We start from the raw sequence: 21,096 nt of genomic DNA, 5'->3' as shown, positions 1-21,096 counted from the left end.
CAATACTGTTTTGATTACTGTAGCTTGGTAGTATAGTCTGAAGTCACGGAGCCTGATTCCTCCAGCTCCGTTTTTCGTTCTCAAGATTGCTTTGGCTATTCAGGATCTTTTGTGTTTCCATACAAATTGTGAAATTTTTTGTTCTAGTGCTGTGAAAAATGCCAGTGGTAGTTTGATAGCGATTGCATTGAATCTATAGATTGCTATGGGTAGTAGAGTCATTTTCACAATGTTGATTCTTCCAACCCAAAAACATGGTATATCTCTCCATCTATTTGTATCATCTTTAATTTCTTTCATCAGTGTCTTATAATTTTCTGCATACAGGTCTTTTGTCTCCTTAGGTAGGTTTATTCCTAGATATTTTATTCTTTTTGTTGCAATGGTAAATGGGAGTGTTTTCTTGATTTCACTTTAAGATTTTTCATCATGAGTGTATAGGAATGCCAGAGATTTCTGTGTATTAATTTTGTATCCTGCAACATTACCAGATTCATTGATTAGCTCTAGTATTTTTCTGGTAGCATCTTTAGGATTCTCTATGTATAGTTTCATGTCACCTGCAAACAGTGACAGCTTTACTTCTTCTTTTCCAATTTGGATTCCTTTTATTTCCTTTTCTTCTCTGATTGCTGTGGCTAAAATTTCCAAAACTATGTTGAATAAGAGTGGTGAGAATGGGCAACCTTGTCTTGTTCATGATCTTAGTGGAAATGCTTTCAGTTTTTCACCATTGAGGATGATGTTGGCTGTGGGGTTGTCATATATGGTCTTTATTATGTTGAGGAAAGTTCCCTCTATGCCTACTTTCTGCAGGGTTTTTATCATAAATGGGTGTTGAATTTTGTCAAAACCTTTCTCTGCATCTATTGAGATGATCATATGGTTTTTCTCCTTCAATTTGTTAATATGGTTTATCACATTGATAGATTTGCGTATATTGAAGAATCCTTGTATTCCTGGAATCAACCCGACCTGATTATGGTGTATGATCCTTTTAATGTGCTGTTGGATCCTGTTTGCTAGTATTTTGTTGAGGATTTTTGCATGTATGTTCATCAGTGTTACTGGCCTGTAGGTTTCTTTCTTTGTGACATCCTTGTCTGGTTTTGGTATCAGGGTTATGGTGGCCTCATAGAATGAGTTTGGGAGTGCTCCTCCTTCTGCTATATTTTGGAAAGTTAGAGAAGGATTAGGTGTTAGCTCTTCTCTAAATATTTGATAGAATTTTCCTGTGAAGCCGTCAGGTTGTGGGCTTTTGTTTGTTGGAAGATTTTTAATCACAATTTCAATTTCAGTGCTTGTGATTGCTCTGTTCGTATTTTCTATTTCTTCCTGATTCAGTCTTGGCAGGTTGTGCATTTCTAAGAAATTGTCCATTTCTTCCAGGTTGTCCATTTTATTGGCATAGAGTTGCTTGTAGTAATCTCTCATGATCTTTTGTATTTCTGCAATGTCAGTTGTTACTTCTCCTTTTTCATTTCTAATTTTAATGATTTGAGTCTTCTCCCTTTTTTTCTTGATGAGTCTGGCTAATGATTTTTCTATTTTGTTTATCTTCTCAAAGAACCAGCTTTTAGTTTTATTGATCTTTGGTATCGTTTCCTTCATTTCTTTTTCATTTATTTCTGATCTTATTTTTATGATTTCTTTCCTTCTGCTATCTTATGGGTTTTTTTTGTTCCTCTTTCTCTAATTGCTTTAGCTGCAAGATTTGGTTGTTTATTCGAGATGTTTCCTCTTTCTTAAGGTAGGATTGTATTACCATAAACTTCCCTCTTAGAACTGCTTTTCCTGCATCCCATAGGTTTTGGGTCGTCGTGTCTCCATTGTCATGTGTTTCTAAGTTTCTTTTTAATTTCCTCTTTGATTTCTTCAGTGATCACTTCATTATTAAGTAGTGTATTGTTTAGCCTCCATGTGTTTGTATTTTTTACAGATCTTTTCCTGTTATTGATATCTACTCTCATAGCATTGTGGTCAGAAAAGATACTTGATACAATTTCAGTTTTCTTAAATTTACCAAGGCTTGATTTGTGACCCAAGATATGATCTATCCTGGAGAATGTTCCATGAGCACTTGAGAAAAATGTGTTTTCTGTTGTTTTTGGATGGAGTGTCCTACAAATATCAATTAAGTCCATCTTGTTTAGTCTATCATTTAAAGCTTGTGTTTCCTTATTCATTTTCATTTTGGATGATCTGTCCATTGGTGAAAGTGGGGTGTTAAAGTCCTCCACTCTGAGTGTGTTACTGTCGAATTCCCTGCTTATGGCTGTTAGTATTTGCCTTATGTATCGAGGTGCTCCTATGTTGGGTGCATAAATATTTACAATTGTTATATCTTTTGCTTTGATCGATCCCTTGATCATTATGTAGTGTCCTTCTTTGTCTCTTCTAATAGTCTTTATTTTAAAGTCTATTTTGTCTGATATGAGAATTGCTACTCCAGCTTTCTTTTGGCTTCCATTTGCATGGAATGTCTTTTTCCATCCCCTTACTTTCAGTCTGTATGTGTTTCTAGGTCTGAAGTGGACAGCAAATATATGGGCCTTCTTTTTGTATCCATTCAGACAATCTGTGTCTTTTGGTGAGAGCATTTAGTCCATTTACATTTAAGGTAATTATCGATATGTATGTTCCTATTCCCATTTTTTAAATTGTTTTGGGTTCGTTATTTTAGGTCTTTTCCATCTCTTGTGTTTCTTGCCTAGAAAAGTTCCTTTACCAGTTGTTATAAAGCTGGTTTGGTGTCTCCTTTTTGCAGGCTGCATGTTTGTAGTGTCCGTTGTTGTTGGTGTCTGTCCCCAGTGGCTAAGTTTGGTTCAGTGGGTTGTTTAGGCTTCCTGGTGGAAGGGACTAGTGCCTATGTTCTGGTGGATGAGTTTGGATCTTGTCTTTCTGGTGGGCTGGTCGACATCTGGTGGTTTGTTTTGGGGTGACTGTGGACTTATTATGATTTTCGGCAGCCTCTCTGCTAATGGGTGGGTTTGTGTTCCTGTCTTCCTAGTTGTTTGGCATAGGATGTCCAGCACTGTAGCTTTCTGGTTGTTGAGTGAAGCTGGGTGCTGGTGTTTTTGCCATTTGATATTATGTGGAGCTGGGATGTCTCTTGTGGACCAGGGTCCTGAAGTTGGCTCTCCCACCTCAGAGGCACAGCACTGACTCCTGGCTGCAGCACCAAGAGCCTTTCATCCACACAGCTCAGAATAAAAGGGAGAAAATGTAGAAAGAAAGAATTAGTAGAAGTAGAAAGAAAGAAAGAAAGAAAGAAAGAAAGAAAGAAGGGAGGGAGTAAGGAAGGAAGGAAGGAAAAATGAAAGAAAGAAGATAAAGTAAAATAAATAAAGATAAAATATAATAAAGTTATTAAAATAAAAAATATAATTATTAAGAGAAATAAAAAGAAAAGAAAATGAAATTAAAAAAAAAACAACGGATGGATAGAACCCTAGAACAAATGGTGGAAGCAAAGCTATACAGACAACATCTCACACAGAAGCATACACATACACACTCACAAAAAGAGGATAAGGGGGAAAAATCATAAATCTTGCTCTCAAAGTCTACCTCCTTAATTTGGGATGATTCATTGTCTATTCATATGTTCCAGTGATGCAGGGTACATCAAGTTGACTGTGGAGCTTTAATCCACTGCTTCTGAGGCTGCTGGGAGAGATTTCCCTTTCTCTTCTTTATTCTCACAGCTCCCAGGGGCTCAGCTTTGGATTTGGCCCCGCGTGTAGGTCGCCGGAAGGCGTCTGTTCTTCGCTCAGACAGGACGAGGTTAAAGGAGCCGCTGATTCAGGGGCTCTGGCTCACTCAGGCCGGGAGGAGGGAGGGGCACAGAGTGTGGGGCAGGCCTGCGGTGGCAGAGGCTGGCATGACGTTTCACCAGCTTGTGGCACGCCGTGCATTCTCCCGGTGTAGTTGTCCCTGGATCCGGAGACCCTGACAGTGGTGGGCTGCACAGGGTCCCCGGAAGGGTGGTGTGAATAGTGACCTGTGCTTGCACACAGGCTTCTTGGTGGCAGCAGCAGCTGCCTTAGCGTCTCATGCCCGTCTCTGTTGTCCTCGCTTTTAGCCGCGGCTCATGCCCATCTCTGGAGGTCCTTTAAGCAATCGTCTTAATCCCCTCTCCTCGTGCACCAGGAAACAAAGAGTGAAGAAAAAGTCTCTTGCCTCTTTGGCAGGTCCAGACTTTTTCCCGGACTCCCTCCCAGCTTGCTGTGGCGCACTAACCCCCTGCAGGCTGTGTTCAAGGCCACCAACCCCAGACCTCTCCAGGAGCTCTGACTGAAACCGGAGCTCAACTCCCAGCCCCGCCCACCCCGGTGGGTGAGCAGACTAGCCTCTCGGACTGGTGAGTGCCAGTCGGCCCTGATCCTCTGTGCGGGAATCTCACCACTTTGCCCTCCGCACCCCTGTGGCTGCGCTCTCCTTCACGGCTCCCCTTTATTTTCTTTGTCATTCCCATACAGGGTGTTAATATTTTGAGAAGAAATTCATGTAGCCCAGTAAGACCAAGTTCTCTGCTGTAGGGGTGGTAACCCTATTTATTAACCCGGCATGCTATGAAAAATTGTCTATGCTACTTTTTGCCTCTTGTCTTCACAGGCAGTGAAGGTAGAAAAGACCAATGTCTTAGTCCATTGTTTTGATGGGGGGGACCACACAGCACAGGTCTGCTCTGTGGCCAGCATCTTCCTAGATCTATTTTGTAGGACATTCAAGGGACTCATGGTAAGAGAACAGTGATTGGATTTTACTTTGCACAAGTGGGAGATTGTGAATATATCAAAAATAACTCTAAGCCAACTTGTTTTCTACAAGAAAGAGGTCTACGAAAACAGCTCTGTTTTTCAATTTTACTTCTTTCTACTAAACCAGGCATTTACAGTCTATATACTTTACATTTCACACTCAACATAGTTTCTTATCCATCAGAAGATAAGTTGGATGTAATAGGCTGATGTAAGGGGTAGGAAAGACTCCAAAAGTTTGCAAAATTTAATGGATGACTGTTAAATAAGCAGACTGATGGGCTCATCATCTTCAGCATCAGCTGTCTGGATGTCAGACTCATGATTTTTTTCTGGTGCTGAATCCAAGGTTTCTTAGTTTGTCTTTCTATGAAACAGAACTCACAGTAAGGGTTTATCCTCATTTTTCTTTTGGAAATGCTTTATTTTTTTTAATGCTTGAAAATGTGTTTATATCAAGATTTGTTCTTGGTATAAACTCAAGTACTGCCTTTGGATCCCTGTTTTTTCATAGGTTGAATGTAATATGTTTATCAAGATTGCACTTAGTGATGGCTCAAATGGCTTGTCACACATTATGTAAAAGCCAAAAGAAATGTGACAATGGATACAAATCCAGAATAATTTCTCCTGAGAGCTTTGAAATTTGAAGGCAGCCTGTATAGGCTTTTAAATGAAATCCAAGTAACTTATTTATCATTTGGGAAATTTACTTTATGATCAGTTCAATGCAAATTTGTACAAAGTCTACTTCAGCAAAGTGTTTTGATATTTTATAGGTATGGTTAATTAATTTTATGATTTTTCTAATGCAAAATTTTCTTTTTGTATAAAAATGAAGATCCTGATAGAGAAGGAATGGATATCCATGGGCCACAAGTTCTCCCAAAGGTAAAAATATTACTTTAAAGGTAGAGGCTAAGGAGAATTTATTAGAGTGAGATTTATCAAAAACCCAAATATGTTCTTGTGAAAGAAGGAAGAGTAGGTTGAACATGGCATAAATCTCTTTTCATCAAGAAACACATATTCCAGACACTATGCTAAGGGACTAGGGCTACAAGGGTGACTAGAATATCATATCTGCCTTCAAAGTGAGCAAATGATTATATCAAATTGTTAAATATTTCAGGGAAGAACAGACATCATGGGCCACAGAGGAAAAAGTGCTTAACTGTTTCTGAAGAAGACAGGATAGCCTTCCAGGAATAAGCAGTATTTAAAAGTGAATTTTAGGGAATGGATAGGTGTTTGCTAGAGAGAACAGTGGGCATTCAGGCAGAGGGAATAATATCTAAGGCAATGTACCTTTTTTTTTTTTTTGTAGTACGCGGGCCTCTCACTGTTGTGGCCTCTCCCGTTGCGGAACGCAGGGTCCAGATGTGCAGGCTCAGTGGCCATGGCTCACAGGCCTAGCCACTCTGCGGCATGTGGGATCTTCCCGGACCAGGGCACAAACCCATGTCCCCTGCATCAGCAGGCGGACTCTCAACCACTGCGCCACCAGGGAAGCCCACAATGTACCTTTTAACCTTGTATAAGAAGAAAAGGCATGTGCGCATTTCTGTTCTTTGGTAAGAGGTGGATGCAAGGACTTACATTTATTTAGTGACCTAATGCTGCTATAAGCCAAACAGCCTCACTGAGACTTTATGTGTGTTATGAGAACAATAACAAATGTTTACTGAACACCTAACAATATGCTGTATACTATATCAGACACTGAGCTGGTGCCAAAGGCATATGCAATGTGAGTTTTACCCTCAAGGAGGTTATTATTCAGGTCTTATTCTCCTGCATTGGTGTATATCCATTTAATTTCATTTGATTGTCGCTCTCTAGCTATTTGGATCCATCCATTCATTCTTCCTTTGTCAACAAACATTGGGCCAGGCAATATGCCAGGTTTTAAGGAGACTGTATTAGATCAGATATGGTCTCTGTCCCTTCTTTTATAGAAAATAAAATCAATGATGATAGTATAGTATGATAAGTGCTAAGTCAAAGGTAAACATATAAAGGTAAACATAAACATAAGGTTCTTTGCCCAGAACCTTACCTATTCTGGGCAAAGAAAGCTTTCTAGAACTGATGGCATTTTAGAACATTAAGAAGATGAGGCTGATTCTATTTTTAGTTTTTGAGAAATCTCCATAATGTTTTCCACAGTGGCTGCACCAATTTACATACCCACCAGCAGTGTAGGATGGTTCCCTTTTCTCTACATGGAAACTCCATGGAAGGACAGGAGGAGAAGGAACTAAGTTTTTGAGTGTCCAAGGCAGAAGTTAGATATTTTTACTTGATAGCCTTGATCTTTTTCATTAACACTGTATACATCAATGTGAAATGGGTTAGGGTTTAAGAAGATAGGTTAAAATTTGCAAGAGCTGTAAGGTTTAATGGGAAAACTGTGTTAAGGATATACATAAAGGTTATTTGGGAGCAATTAAGTTCCAGCTGAGTATGGAGACTTATGGTATCAATTTGCATGGTTTTATAATTTTCTCAAGCAGCATTTATCAGTCAAGATTTGGGAGTAGAGAACATAGCTTCTTCGGCTCATCAATGGTTGGATATTGAAGGAGAATAATGACAAAAAAATGACCAGAAAATTGAAGAAAATGGGGACAGAATAGTTGATGGGGCAGAATATAGTCTGGGTAAGGAAGAAAGGGAAGCTAGTAGGAATCTGGAAAGGTGATAGGTCCAGAGATTGGGCTGGAGGAGATAAGATGAGCAGCCTTTGGAAATATAATATACGGTGATCAGAGTAGGATATTGAGATTAAGGTTTCAAAGTGGAGGAAGGACCTTTAGCTAACATCAAGAAACAGCCATGGATACGAGAGGCTGATGTGAAGTAGAGGTAAAGATCGGTGAAGATAATTAGATTCGAGTTAGTTAAGGAACCTGCTAAGCCAAGTGTATGTCATCTACATCGACTCCAAAGATAAGTACTTATGACTGGAGTCAGATTCTTCAGAAAATGTGGAGAAGTGACCCAAAGATTGTGGAACACAACATTGAGGAAAGTGAACAACAGCATGACCCATAGTGGAAGTGTTTTTAAGAGAGTGAAAGGAGTAGTAGAAAGGAGAAAGCCGATCCCACTTCTGCTGTGCTTTAGGATTATTATACATGGAGAGTGGAATGATGAGCATTCTCCATTTGATTTGGGCCCCAAGAAGAAGTAGTGTCCTTGGTGAGATGGATTTCAATTAAATCAAAAGGTAGAACATTCAATGTAAAAGCTAAGGATGCCATGTTTATTTCTAGTGGAATAGTGTTTCTAATGGATGGTAGAGTTGGGAAAGAGGACATCATGAGAGAGGAAACATTAAACAATTCTGGGATGAGGTTTTTTCATTCATTTAATAAACTTATTAAATACCCTTTTCATACCAGGCACTGTCCAGTAAACAAGATAGATATGGTCCTTGCTCACATGAAGCTAAAGGTAGCTGTTTAAATTAATTAAAATTAAATACAATTGAAAATTCAGTTCCTTAGTCACACTAGCTGCATTTCAAGGGCTTAATAGTTAGTGACTACCATATTGGACAGCACAAATATGGAACATTTTGATCATTGCAGAAAGTTCTATTGTAGAGGATGTAAAAGGAAATAGAATAGATTACCAAGGGCTTACAATCTTGATAACAGTGAAGGATGCTGGTGGCTAAGAGGTCCATTGGGATTAATGAACTTTGAGATTCTGGGTGACATTTTGGCATTAAGCATTTCCTTACCAATGCCAACAGAGACAAAAGGTGAACTTGCTATAGCCTATTCCAAACAGTGTAATCCCTGATGTTAATCATTGTCTTTCTTTACCTTTATTTGCATCTCTCAGGTGTGGCCACCTGGATGGGGACGCTAAAGAAGTATCCCCTATCTTCACACAGTTCCTAGACTGTATCTGGCAGTTAATGGAACAATTTCCTTGTGCCTTTGAGTTTAATGAAAATTTCTTGCTGGAAATTCATGACCATGTTTTCTCCTGCCAGTTTCGGAACTTCCTTGGAAACTGCCAGAAGGATCGAGAAGATCTGAGGTGAATTCAGTTTGTGAAAAAACACTGAATAGGGAGAGGGGATCAGTGTAAAAGAAATTTACCCATCACCTTGAATTTGGGACAGCAGTTCACGAAAGGGGAGGAGATGACAACTATAAAAATAACTTTTGAAGCATAAATCACTCAGTGTTTGCATGGAGATTCCTCAAAACCTCAGATTCTTTATCTGTGAAATAGGGATAATACCTACTTTTCAGAGCAATCCTGAGGAACCAGTAAAACAATGGATGTGCAAGGACTTTGTAAGGAATGAACTACTGTGCAGGTATGAGTAGTCAATAGCTACAGTCCTTTATCATTTGTGTCAGAGATCACTAAATGGCAGTTCATAGGCCAAATCTAGCTTAACAGGTATATTTTGTTTAGTCTGTGGAGTATTCTTTAAACTGTGAATAAGTTGTCAACATTTAAATATCACGATATTTCACATAAAAATCCAGTTATTTTAGGATTTTTTCCTAAATCAAAAAGCTGTTGTGCCAAGATATTCTGCAAAATCAGGAGCTCTGGCAGTACTGGACCTGCATTTTCTAATGGCAGTAATCAGCTAAATCTGAATAACAGCTGCTCCACTTGAATGAAGCACACACTCTCGTTTGTCACAGTTCTCACCACTCTCTATAGTTTATTCTCAGCGCACTTCTAATGTTATCTTCCCAGCTCCTATAGGCAGTTAGATTTGCACCAGACTTAAAACTCTAACATCCTCACAATATATAAAACGTAAATAATTTTTGAAGTTGACAAGATAGAGTTTCTGTGAATAGTATTCTCCTTGTTTTAGAGTCAGAGAAAATGAAATAGAGAGGGAAGTAACTGTCGCACAGCCCACTCTTGTTTCATAGCTGTTGGTTGAGTGGCAGTTAGCTCAAGTTCTCAGACTCCTCTATGATGTATCCTGGATGAATTGAATGACATCTCTAATTCTGTTTTCTTGTCAACACAGAGATGGATCTTGCTGCTTTAACATTTGTGCTTACTTGGTAGCTTCTACGCACATTTCTATTTCATTTTGCAACTAGACCTTTCTTACCCTCTTCGCAGACGCTTTCAGACACATTCATTCTGTCTCTGACCTGCTTTTCTAGCATTAAAATCTAAGATCTTTTCCATATTCTTTTTTCCACCCTCTTAAAGTGAGGCTAATATATCCTAGACCCATTCCCCACACAAATCTGAATCTCCATGTAAAAGTACAAAAGTTGAAAACTTTAACATGTTAAAATAGTGATTGCATAAAATAAACAGAAATATCATTCATCCATAAAAGAAAAGGCATGGACTCTAGAATCAGAGAGACTGGGGTTCAGATTTTGGCTCTGTCACCTACTAGCTATGTAACTTTTTTCAAATTATTTTTTGTCTCATTTTCTCATTATTATTTTGGGGATAAAATATTTCACAGGGTTTTATTATGAAAATTTAATGAAGTATTATAGGTAGAGTCTGGAACAGTGTTTCACACATAGTACATACTCAACAAATACTAGTTACCTTACCTCTGCAAGATTTTTTTTCAACCAAAAACAAATGAGAAAGATGGATATACAAGTCCTTTGACCTCATTGAAATGGTCTGAGGATTCTAAAAGTTACAAGACTACAATGTTTAGGTCCTACAACCCATACCACTTCTCTTTGTTGTCCTCCTTGAACTTTCTTTGACACTGTGTGAGTAAATGAACTATCCATGCATGGTTACACAGCAGCTCTCATTGGGACAATGGATCCCATGTTTTTTGCAGTGTTAACTAAGTGGCTCCTGAAGGACTCAACTAAGGTATAAGAAGAATCAGTCTTGCAATATAAATATCACAGTCTGTGCTGCTCACCTAGATAACTCACATATATTTGCTAATATAAATTGCTAATTGTCTTTCACTGTCTTACACCTTCTGAGAGGAGGAGAAGCTAGCTTGAAATAAAATAAAATATAGAAAAGCCAGAAATTCACCCTCTGGTCTTTCTGTTAACTTACCAGATTTTTTAAAGCAATTCTAGATTTTTTATAACTGGGAAGGTCATTAGTTCATAGAATCTGAGATTTGGAAGAGACCTTAAAGGTCATATTTTACAAATGAGGAAATAGTCCCAGAAAGAGCTAGAGACATTCCTCAGATTACATAGCTACTCCATGGCAGAGACTATACTCAGCATCTGTTGCTCTTCAATGTGGAACTCTTTCTAACCTCTAATTCATTTAAAAATGGGTAAGTTGAAGCCCAGATAATTTGTTACTCTATCAGTGTTCATTACCACTTATTTTCACTTTCCTTCTATCATATCCTATCCCTCTGTCTTGAATTAGGTTAATTGTTAATAAAATTTGGATGATTATCAAGTTCAACAGGACTGTTGATTTTACTTGCTTGCTGCTTTTAATTTTTTGGCTTGCTTTTTATTTCTGACAGAATCTATGAGAAAACCCATTCCGTGTGGCCTTTCTTGGTTCAGAGGAAACCAGACTTCAGGAACCCTCTCTATATAGTCTTCACTGTGTATGGGGTACTCAATCCTAGTACTGTGCCCTACAACATTCAGTAAGTTCCTAAGCTGTCCCATCCTTTCTTACAGCAAGCCCAGGGCCTCAGCTGCTTTGCCTCTCCTTTTATAGCTGACATCATCTCCATAAGCCTGGCCATGGAGTAGGACACTCTCTCCCCAGATCACCCATTCCTTGCTGCCTCTGAAAACAAGACCACACTCCCTTTGGTTGTTGTTACTTGCTGAGGGAAATAAACAAGAAACAATAGTTGATTTGTAGTAATACAACCAGTAAAGATGTAGGTTGTTTCATTCCTTTGAGTCTTTCCTTGTATATTCCTCTTCTTTCCCATCCTTTTCCCTAACAAAGAGAAGGAAAAACAGAGAAAGAGAATGTGCTGGTATTGTTTGCTCTACTTTCCCCAAAAAGTGTAAAGTATAGGGTGCCGTGTTCACTGACCACAACTCAATGAGTACAAGACAGAACTGAATGCATTTATTAAGTCTAGCGGTTTATTTTGTATATTCATTAGGATTTTATATATGTAAGATCATGTCATTTCTGAATAGAGATTGTTTTACTTATTCCTTTCCAATTTGGATGCCTTTTATGTTCTTGCCTAATGCCCTGTTTAGAACTTACAGTGTTGAATAGAAGTAGTGAAAGCAGACATCCTTGTACTGTTCCTGATCTTAGGGGAAAACCTTTTGGTCTTTCTCCTTTGAGTATGTTATATTTTTGTTTTGTTTTGTTTTACAAATGACCTTTATCACGTTTAGGACATTCCTTCTGTTCCTAGTTTGTTGAGTGCTTTTGTGATGAAAGGATGTTAGATTATATCAGATGTTTTCCTGAATCATGTTGAGATGCAGATGAGATGACTATGTGTTATTTTCTCCTTAATTTTATTTACTTTTTTGTTTCTTTTTTGTTTGGCCATGCCGCACAGCTTACAGGATCTCAGTTCCCTGACCAGGGATTGAATCCAGGCCACAGTAGTGAAAGCCCAGAATCTTAACCACTAGGCCACCAGGGAGCTCCCTCTCCTTAATTTTATTAATATGGTGTATAAATTTGATTGATTTTCAGATGTTGAACCATCCGTGCTTTCCTAGGGTAAATCCCACTTGGCCATGGTGTATAATCCTCTTAATATGCTGCTGCATTCAGTTGGCTACTATATTGTTGAGGATTTTTGCATCTATATTCATAAAGCATATTAATCTACATTTTTTGTGATGTCCTGGTCTGGCTTTGGTATCAGGGTAATGGTGACCACATAGAATGAGCTGGGAGTGTTCCATTCTCTTCAATATTTGGAATACTTTGAGAAGGATTGTTGTTAATTCTTTAAATGTTTAGTAGAATTCACCAGTGAAGCCATCTGGTCCTGGATTTTTCTTTGTTGGGAAGTTTTTGATTACTGAATCAGTGTCTTTACTTGTTATAGACCTGTTCAAATGTTTTATTCCTTCTTGAGTCATTTTTGGTAGTTTTTATGTTTCTAGAAATTCGTCCATTTCATCTGTCTAATTTGTTGGCATGCAATTGTTCAGGATATTCTCTCATATTTTTCTTTATTTCTGTAAGTTCAGTAGTAACATCCCTAATTTAATTTATGATTTTAGTAATTTGAGACTTTTCTCTTTTTTCTTTTATTTTTTGAGGCCGAAATACTTTAATATCCAAAGCATCCTGTACGTAAACTGGATAATACATATTAAATTATACATTTCTATGACATTTAGGGATTTGGGGGGCATTTTTCCCACTTTATTGAGATATAATTGACATATAACATGGTGTAAGTTTAAGGTGTACAATGTGGTGATCGATACTTGTAAATATTGTGAAATGCTTACCACAATAAGATAAGTTAGCACATCCTCTACCTCATACAATTACCATTTTGCTGTTGCTGTTGTTATGGTGAGAATATTAAAGCTCTGCACTCATAGCAAAAATACGGAATAATTCACAAATTTGCATGTTAGTCTTTCACACGTGCCATGCTAATCCCTGTATCATTCCAATTATATTATACGTGCTGCTAAAGTGAGCACTCTCATTGTTTTTAATCAGTTTAGCTTAAAGTTTTGTTGAATTTATTGATCGTTTCAAAGAACCAATTTTAGTTTTGTTGATTTTCTCTATTTTTTTATAATCTTTATTTCTTTTGTCTCTGTTCTAATCCTTATTATTTCTTTCCTTATGCTGACTTTGGTTTTAATTTGCTCTTCTTTTTTCGTTTCATAAGGTATAAAGTGATTTACTTGAGATCTTTCTTCTTTTTTAGTGAATGCATTTACAGCCATAAATTTCCTTCTTAGCAGTTCTTTCTCTGTATCCCATAAGTTTTGGTATATTGTGTTTTTGTTTATACCCATCCCAAAGTATTTTTAAATTTGAATTTCAGATAAACAAAAAATAATTTGCTTAAAAGCTTGGATGATATGTCCCTTTAATGCATTTAAAGACAGTTCTAAAATGTATAAAGAAATGGAATTGAAAGTTACAGTTAAAAATTAAGGTGAGGTGGATGGACCTAGAGTCTGTCATACAGAGCGAAGTAAGCCAGAAAGAGAAAAACAAACACCATATGCTAACACATATATATGGAAGCTGAGGAGAAAAAAAAAAAGGTCATGAAGAACCTAGGGGTAAGACGGGAATAAAGACACAGATCTACTAGAGCATGGACTTGAGGATATGGCGAGGAGGAGGGGTAGGCTGTGACGAGGTGACAGAGTGGCATGGACATATATACACTACCAAGCGTAAAGTGGATAGCTAGTGGGAAGCAGCCACATAGCACAGGGAGATCAGCTAGGTAGTTTGTGACCGCCTAGAGGGGTGGAATAGGGAGGGTGGGAGGGAGGGAGACCCAGGAGGGAAGAGATATGGGAACATGTGTATATGTATAACTGATTCACTGTTATAAAGCAGAAACTAACACACCATTGTAAAGCAATTATACTCCAATAAAGGTGTTAAAAAAAAAAGAGTAAGAAATGGTGAATTGGGGCGTTCAAGGCACAACTTTTCTCATCTCCCTTGGTGTCATCTTCACCCAGGTGAGACCCCCTGGACATCCCTTTTCCCATGGAAGTTCCAGGAAGCAGTCAGTTAAATCACTTTATTCCTTAAAGGTCTATGGAATACATTCGAAGGAAGGGAATATGTGGATTGAAGGGAATGTGTGTGTTTAATTTGTTAGTAGGTGATGCCAGATTAGCCTTAGTTGTTTCTTCTTGAGCCTGACCCTCTTGTTGGGGTCATCTGCTCCTCTCTCTCTCAGCAGGCAGAGCTTGACTTCCCAGACCAGCCCCTCTACCTACTTCTTTCAGGAGACAGCCCCTGCCCTTTTCCCCTGACACGTTTCATCAACAATTTAGGGTTCTGACCAGTGCTGTGATGAGCTATATTGAAACCTATTGCAATGGGCCTGTATCCGTGCCTCCCCTCTCCCACTACCCTGTTCTCTGTATCTATGTGTTTGTCTTGTTTCGTTTTGTTTGTTCATTTTTCTTTTTATTCCACATATAAGTGAAATCATACAGTATTTGTCTTTCTCCATCTGACTTATTTCACTTAACGTAAAACCCTTATTATCCATCCATGTTGTCACTAATGGCAAGATTTTGGCTTTTTTATGGCTGAGTAGTATTCCATTGTGTATTTTGTGTGTGTGTGTGTGTGTACACATATGTGACATCTTCTTTATCAATTCATCCATCAGTGAGCACTTGGGTTGTTTCCATACATACCTAGGCTATTGTAAATAAAGCTGCAACAAATATAGTGGTTGTGTGCCATTGTAAATAAAACTGCAACAAATATAGGGGTTGTATGTGTCTTTTCAAATTATTATTTTTGCATTCTTCAGATGAATACCCAGAAGTGGATTAGCTGGATAGTATGATATTTCTGTTCTTAACTTTTTGAGGCATCTCCATACTTCTTTCCATAGTGGCTGCATCAAGTTACATTCCAATTAGCAGTTCACAAGGACTCCCTTTTCTCCACATCCTTTCCAACACCTGTTGTTTCTTGCCTTTTTGATACTAGCCATTCTGATGGGCATGAGGTGATATGTTGTGGTTTTGATTTGCATTTCCCTAATAATTAGTGATGTTGAACATCTTTTCATGTGCCTGTTGGCCATCTGTATGTCTTCTTTGGAAAAATGTCTCTTCAGATCCTCTGCCCATTTTTTAATCATATTGTTTATTTTGTTGTTGAGTTGTATGAGTTCTTTATATATTTTGGATATTAACCCCATATCAGATATATGATTTGCAAATAACTTTTCCCATTTGGTAGGTTGTCCTTTCATTTTGCTGATGGTTTCCTTTACTGTACAGAAGTTTTTAGTTTGATGTAGTCCCATTTGTTTGTTTTTGCTTTTGTCTTTCTTGCCTGAGGAAAATATCCATAAAGATGTTGCTAAGACCAGTGTCAAAGAGTGTACTGCTTATGTTTTCTTCTAGGGGGTTTATGGTTTCAGGTCTGTATTCAAGGATTTAATCCATTTTGATTTGATTTTTGTGTCTGGTATGAGATAGTGGTCTAGTTTCATTTTTCTTTGTATGTGGATTGTCCAGTTTTCCTAACACCATTTATTGAAAAGATACCTTTCTCCATTGTACATTCTTTTGTCATAAATTAATTGTCCATATATGCATGAGTTTATTTCTTTGCTATCATTTCTGTTTCATTGGTCTATGTGTCTTTTTTCTGCCAATGCTATGCTGTTTTGATACTGCAGCTTAGTGGTATACTTTGAAATCAGGGAGGATGATACCTCCACTTTGTTCTTTTTCCTCAGGATTTATTTTGCTATTCAGGGTTTTTTAAGGATCCACATAAATTTTCAGATGATTTGTTCTATTTCTGTGAAAAATGTCATCAGGGTTTTGATAGGGATTGTATTGAATCAGTAGATTGCTTTAGGTAATATGGACATTTTAACAATGTTAATTCTTCTAAGCCACAACCACGGAATATCTTTCCATCTCTTTGTGTCTTGTTCAGTTTATTTCAACAGTATCTTACAGATTTTAGTGTACTGGTCATTCACCTCCTTGGTTAAATTTATTCCTAGGTATTCTTTTGTTGTGACTGTAAGTGGGATTATTTTCTTTTTAATTTCTCTTTCTGCTAGCTTGTTTTTAGTGTGTAGAAACTCAACAGATTTTGCATATGGATTTTGTATGCTGCAACTTTATTCATTTACTATTTCTAATAGATTTTTGGTGGAGTTGTTAGGGTTTTTTCTGTATATAAAATTATGTCATCCACAAATAGTTACAGTTTTACTTCTTCTTTTCCAATTTGATGCCTTTTATTTATTTTTCTTTTGTAATTGCTCTGGCTAGGACTTCTTATTTTGAATAAGACTGCCAAGAGTGGGTATCCTTGTCTTTTTCCTGATCTTAGAGGTATAGCTTTCAGTTTTCATTGTTGAGTATGTTGTTAGCTATGGGCTTGTTATGTATGGCTTTTATTATGTTGAGGTACTTTATTTTATACCCATTTTATTGAGTTTTTATCATAAACAAGTGTTGATTCTTGTCAAATTATTTTTCTGCATCTATTGAGATGATCATATGATTTTTACCCTTCATTTTGTTGATGTGGTATATCACATTGACTGATTTGTGAATGTTGAACCATCCTTGCATGCCTGGAATAAATCCCACTTGATCATTTTGTATCCTTTTAATGTATTGTTGTATATGCATTGTTAATATTTTGTTGACAATTTTTGCATCTATGTTCATTAGAAATACTGATGTATACAATTCTTTTTTTGCATTGCCCTTGTCTGGTTTTGGTATCAGGTAGTATTGAGCTCATAAGATGAGTTAGCAAGCATTCCCTCCTCTTCAATATTTTGGAAGAGTTTGAGAAGGGTAGGCATTAAATCAATTTTAAATGTTTGGTAGAATTTACCTGTGAAGGCATCTGGTTCTCGATTTTTTTTCTTGGGGGGAGTTTTTGATTACTGCTTCAGTCTCTTTACTAGTGATCGGTCTATTCAGATTTTCCATTTCTTCATGATTCAGTCTTGGAAGGTCCATATTTTAGGTTGTCTAATTTATTGCCATATAGTTGTTCATAGTATTCTCTTATAATCATTTGTATTTCTGTGGTATCCATTGTAATTTCTTTTCTTTTATTTCTGATTTTAGTTAGCTGAGCCTTCTCTTCTTCTTTATAAGTTAGGGTAAATGTTGATCAATTTTGTTTATCTTTTCAAAGAACCATCTCCTAGTTTCATTTACCTTTTCTATTGTCTGTTTAATCTCTATTTATCTTATTTCCACTCTGATCTTTATTATTTCTTTCCTTCTGCTGGTATGTCATATTTTCATTGTCTTCGGGTATATTTTGACTTTTCCTTTAATTTCTTCATTGACCAAAGAGTTGTTTAGTAGCATGTTTTTCAGTTTCTACGTATTTGTGATTTTTTTTCCAGCTTATTTTTTTGTAGTTGATTTCTAATTATATATGCCACTGTGATCAGAAAAGAGGATTGATATGATTTCAGGCTTCTGAAATTTATTGAGACTTTTTTTGTGTCCTAGTATATGATCTATCATTGAGAATGTTCCATGTGCACTTGAGAAGAATGTGTATTATGCTGTATTTTTCAGGAATGTTCAATACAAATCTATCAGATCTACCTGGTCTAATGTTTCCTTCAAGGCTGCTGTTTCCTTGAAGACTTTCTGCCTGGATGATCTGTCCATTGATGTAAGTGTGGTGTTAATGTCTGCTATAATTATTATGTTGCTTTCAATGTACCCCTTTAATTCTGTTAATAATTCCTTTATATATTTTGGTGCTCCTTAATATGATACATATATATTAATAATTTTTATATCTTTATGATGAATTGTACCTTTTTCATTTTATAATGTCCATCTTTGTCTCTTGTTACATTTTTTTTTGGCATGGTATGTTTGTCTGATATGGTATGGCTACACCTGCTTTATTTTTTGGCTGTCATTTCATTCATTTTGAGCCTATGTTTGTCTTTAGAGCTGAGGTGAGTCTCCTGGAAGCAGCATGTAGTAGGGTCTTGTTTTTTAATTTGTCCAGCCACTCTGTGTCTTTTGATTGCTAAATTCAACCGATTTTCATTTAGGGTGATTATTGCTATCAAGGACTTAGTAATGCCATATACACTTTTGTTTATGGTTGATATATATCTCTATTGTTTCTTTTCCTTTGTGCTTCTGTCTGCTATTTTAGTTTGGTGGTTTCCTATGATGTTTTTCTCAGTTACTTCTTTCATGTTTTGTGCTCTGCTCTAGATTTGTGTTTTGTGGTTACTATAAGGTTTACACAAAGTGTCTCTTAAATAAAGTAGTTTTTTTCTTCTGATAACATCTTATCTTCATTTTTCTATACAGATTCCATCCTTTTCCTCTTCCCTTTTTATATTTCTGTTGTCTCAAATTATCCCTTTTTAAGTTGTGAGTTTGTTACTAAGTTGAAGTAGCTATAGTCAGTTTTTGCTTCTTTTTCAATTTAACTTTTATGTTATAATTAAGTTTTAAACAATCTATTCTAATATACAGTTGTAATTTTCTGATTCTGTCTATTTACCACCTTATTCAACATTTTCTGTACTTTTGCCTTTTTCTTTCTGGTAGAAGAGCTCCTTTTAACATTTCTTGTAAGGCAAGTCTAGTGCTGATGAACTTCCACAGCTTTTGTTCTCTGGGGAAAACCTTCATTTCTCTTTCATAAGTGAATGATAACTTTACTGGAGAGAGTATTCTTGGGTTACAGTTTTTAATATTTCAGTATTTTAGAATCACATCCCATTCCCTCCTGGCCTGTAGAGTTTCTGCTTAGAAATATGCTGATAGCCTAATGTAGGTTCCTTTGTAGGTTACTGTCTATTTTTCCTTGGGTGCCTTAGAATTTTTTTCTTTGTCATTAACTTTTGACAGTTTTAATATAATATTTCTTGGAGAAGGTCTTTTTTCACCAAGATAATTAGGTGTTCTCTTGGCTTCATGGACATATATATCTAGTTCCTTACCCAGGTTGGGAAAGTCCTCAGCTATTACTTCTTCAAATGAACTCTATACTCCCTTTCCTTCTCTTATCCTTCTGGGATACACATTACCCTAATGATGACCTACCTAAAAGAGGTGGATAGCTCTCATGCAATTTCTTCATTGTTTAATATCTCATTTGTCTTTCCTCTTCTACTTGTGTCATTTCTAGATTCCTATCTTCAAGCTCAATAATTTTCTCTTCCATATGGTCAACTCTGTTTTCCAATGGTTTCTGTTGCATTCTTCATCTCGTTTATTGTGGTCTTTAGTTCTAGAATTACTGTTTGGTTCTTTATTGGAGTTTTAATCTGTTTGGTAAATTATTCCTTCTGTTACTTAATTTTATTCCTGAGCTCATTGAACTGCCTTTCTTAGTTTTCTTATAGCGTATTGAGTTTCTTCATGAGAGATATTTTGAATTTTCAATCAGATCACCATAATCCATGACATTTTTTTCACTGAGGTATAGTTAATGCACAATATTATATGTTTCAGGTATAAAACATGGTGATACAATTGTTTAAGGTTATATTCCATTTATAGTTATTTTAAAATAATGGCCATATGCTGTATGATATATTCTTGTAGCTTACACATTTTATACATAGTAGTTGATATCTCTTTATTCCCTACCCCTAATTTGCCACACCCATCTTCCCTCTCAACACCTGTAACCACTAGTTTCTTCTCTATAACTGTGAGTCAGTTTCTTTTGGTTATGTTCACTAGTCTGTTTTATTTTTTAGATTCCTCATGTAAGTGATAGCATAAAGTATTTGTCTTTCTCTGTATAACTTATTTCACATAGCCTAATATCCTCCAAGTCCATCCATGAAATTGCAGATGGCAACATTTCATTCTTATTTTTTTCACACACACACACTGTATTTTATTTTTACAAGAGATAAATAAACTGACACCAAGCATTGTAAATGGATGACCACAACAAAAGCAACGATTGCAATTACCAAACACGTAACACACTCATACTATGTCATAATATTGACACTCAATCCAGTAATCTTCCACTGTAACAGCTCCTTTACTTTGCAGTGAAAATTGATTTGTATATTTTTTGCCTCTGAGTCCTTGTGGGATATTTTTAATTCAAACAGAAACTCACAAAAATTATAAGCATCCTCATCATTTCACTCAGTCACATGTAATTAATATTTTTTAATCTTGATCTTTTGTTAGCACTTTTATAAATTTATCCATTTTCCATTAGAATTCTGAAAATGCTTATTCATTCAGTTTAGCAGTATAGTCAGTTACCAGAAACCTGTAATTGTCAGAGTCTTTTCCATGAATTCATTGAAATGAAACCCTTTTATAGGAGCATTTTTGCAAAAGCATCAGAGTACACCCAGAACTGTCTGTAAATGACAAAAGACTTAAAAATGACCATGGTTAAAGATTTGATGAAAGTTCATGATAATGCAATTGACAAGGAAGTTTAGTTATTTCTGACACATACATTTTAAAGTAATAACTAGAAGTATGACATAACATTATACAAGAACATATAAGATGTTTAGAAATTTCATGTGATGTCTGAAATATTTATATTAACATATTTCCATAAAAATAACCCAAAAAAATTTAGTATTAGTTGTTTTTTTGTTTGTTTGTTCTTTTATACTGCAGCTTCTTATTAGTCATCAATTTTATACACATCAGTGTATACATGTCAA

General features: G+C 36.4%; 1 protein-coding gene and 1 non-coding gene across 2 annotated transcripts in view; one reads left to right on the top strand and one right to left on the bottom strand.

Moving 5' to 3' along the window:
• MTMR8 (myotubularin related protein 8) overlaps nt 1-14,181 on the top strand; it is a gene marked incomplete at its 5' end in the record, with an annotated part of 59,243 nt that extends 45,062 nt beyond the window's left edge. Inside the window, 4 exons of the mRNA XM_073799577.1 lie at nt 4,618-4,743; nt 5,605-5,654; nt 8,619-8,819; nt 11,251-14,181. Coding sequence (XP_073655678.1) covers nt 4,618-4,743; nt 5,605-5,654; nt 8,619-8,819; nt 11,251-11,383 — 510 coding nt within the window. The remainder of the gene's footprint in view (nt 1-4,617; nt 4,744-5,604; nt 5,655-8,618; nt 8,820-11,250) is intronic.
• LOC117310452 (U6 spliceosomal RNA) lies at nt 13,284-13,387 on the bottom strand. The gene has a single exon (XR_004524602.1). It is a non-coding gene; the product is annotated as a U6 spliceosomal RNA (small nuclear RNA).
• Nucleotides 14,182-21,096: the final 6,915 nt, after the last annotated feature.

The sequence above is a fragment of the Tursiops truncatus genome, chromosome X (genome assembly GCF_011762595.2).
Source record: "Tursiops truncatus isolate mTurTru1 chromosome X, mTurTru1.mat.Y, whole genome shotgun sequence".
In the NCBI taxonomy this organism is placed as follows: domain Eukaryota; kingdom Metazoa; phylum Chordata; class Mammalia; order Artiodactyla; family Delphinidae; genus Tursiops; species Tursiops truncatus.
This window is presented reverse-complemented; position numbering and strand designations above follow the sequence as displayed.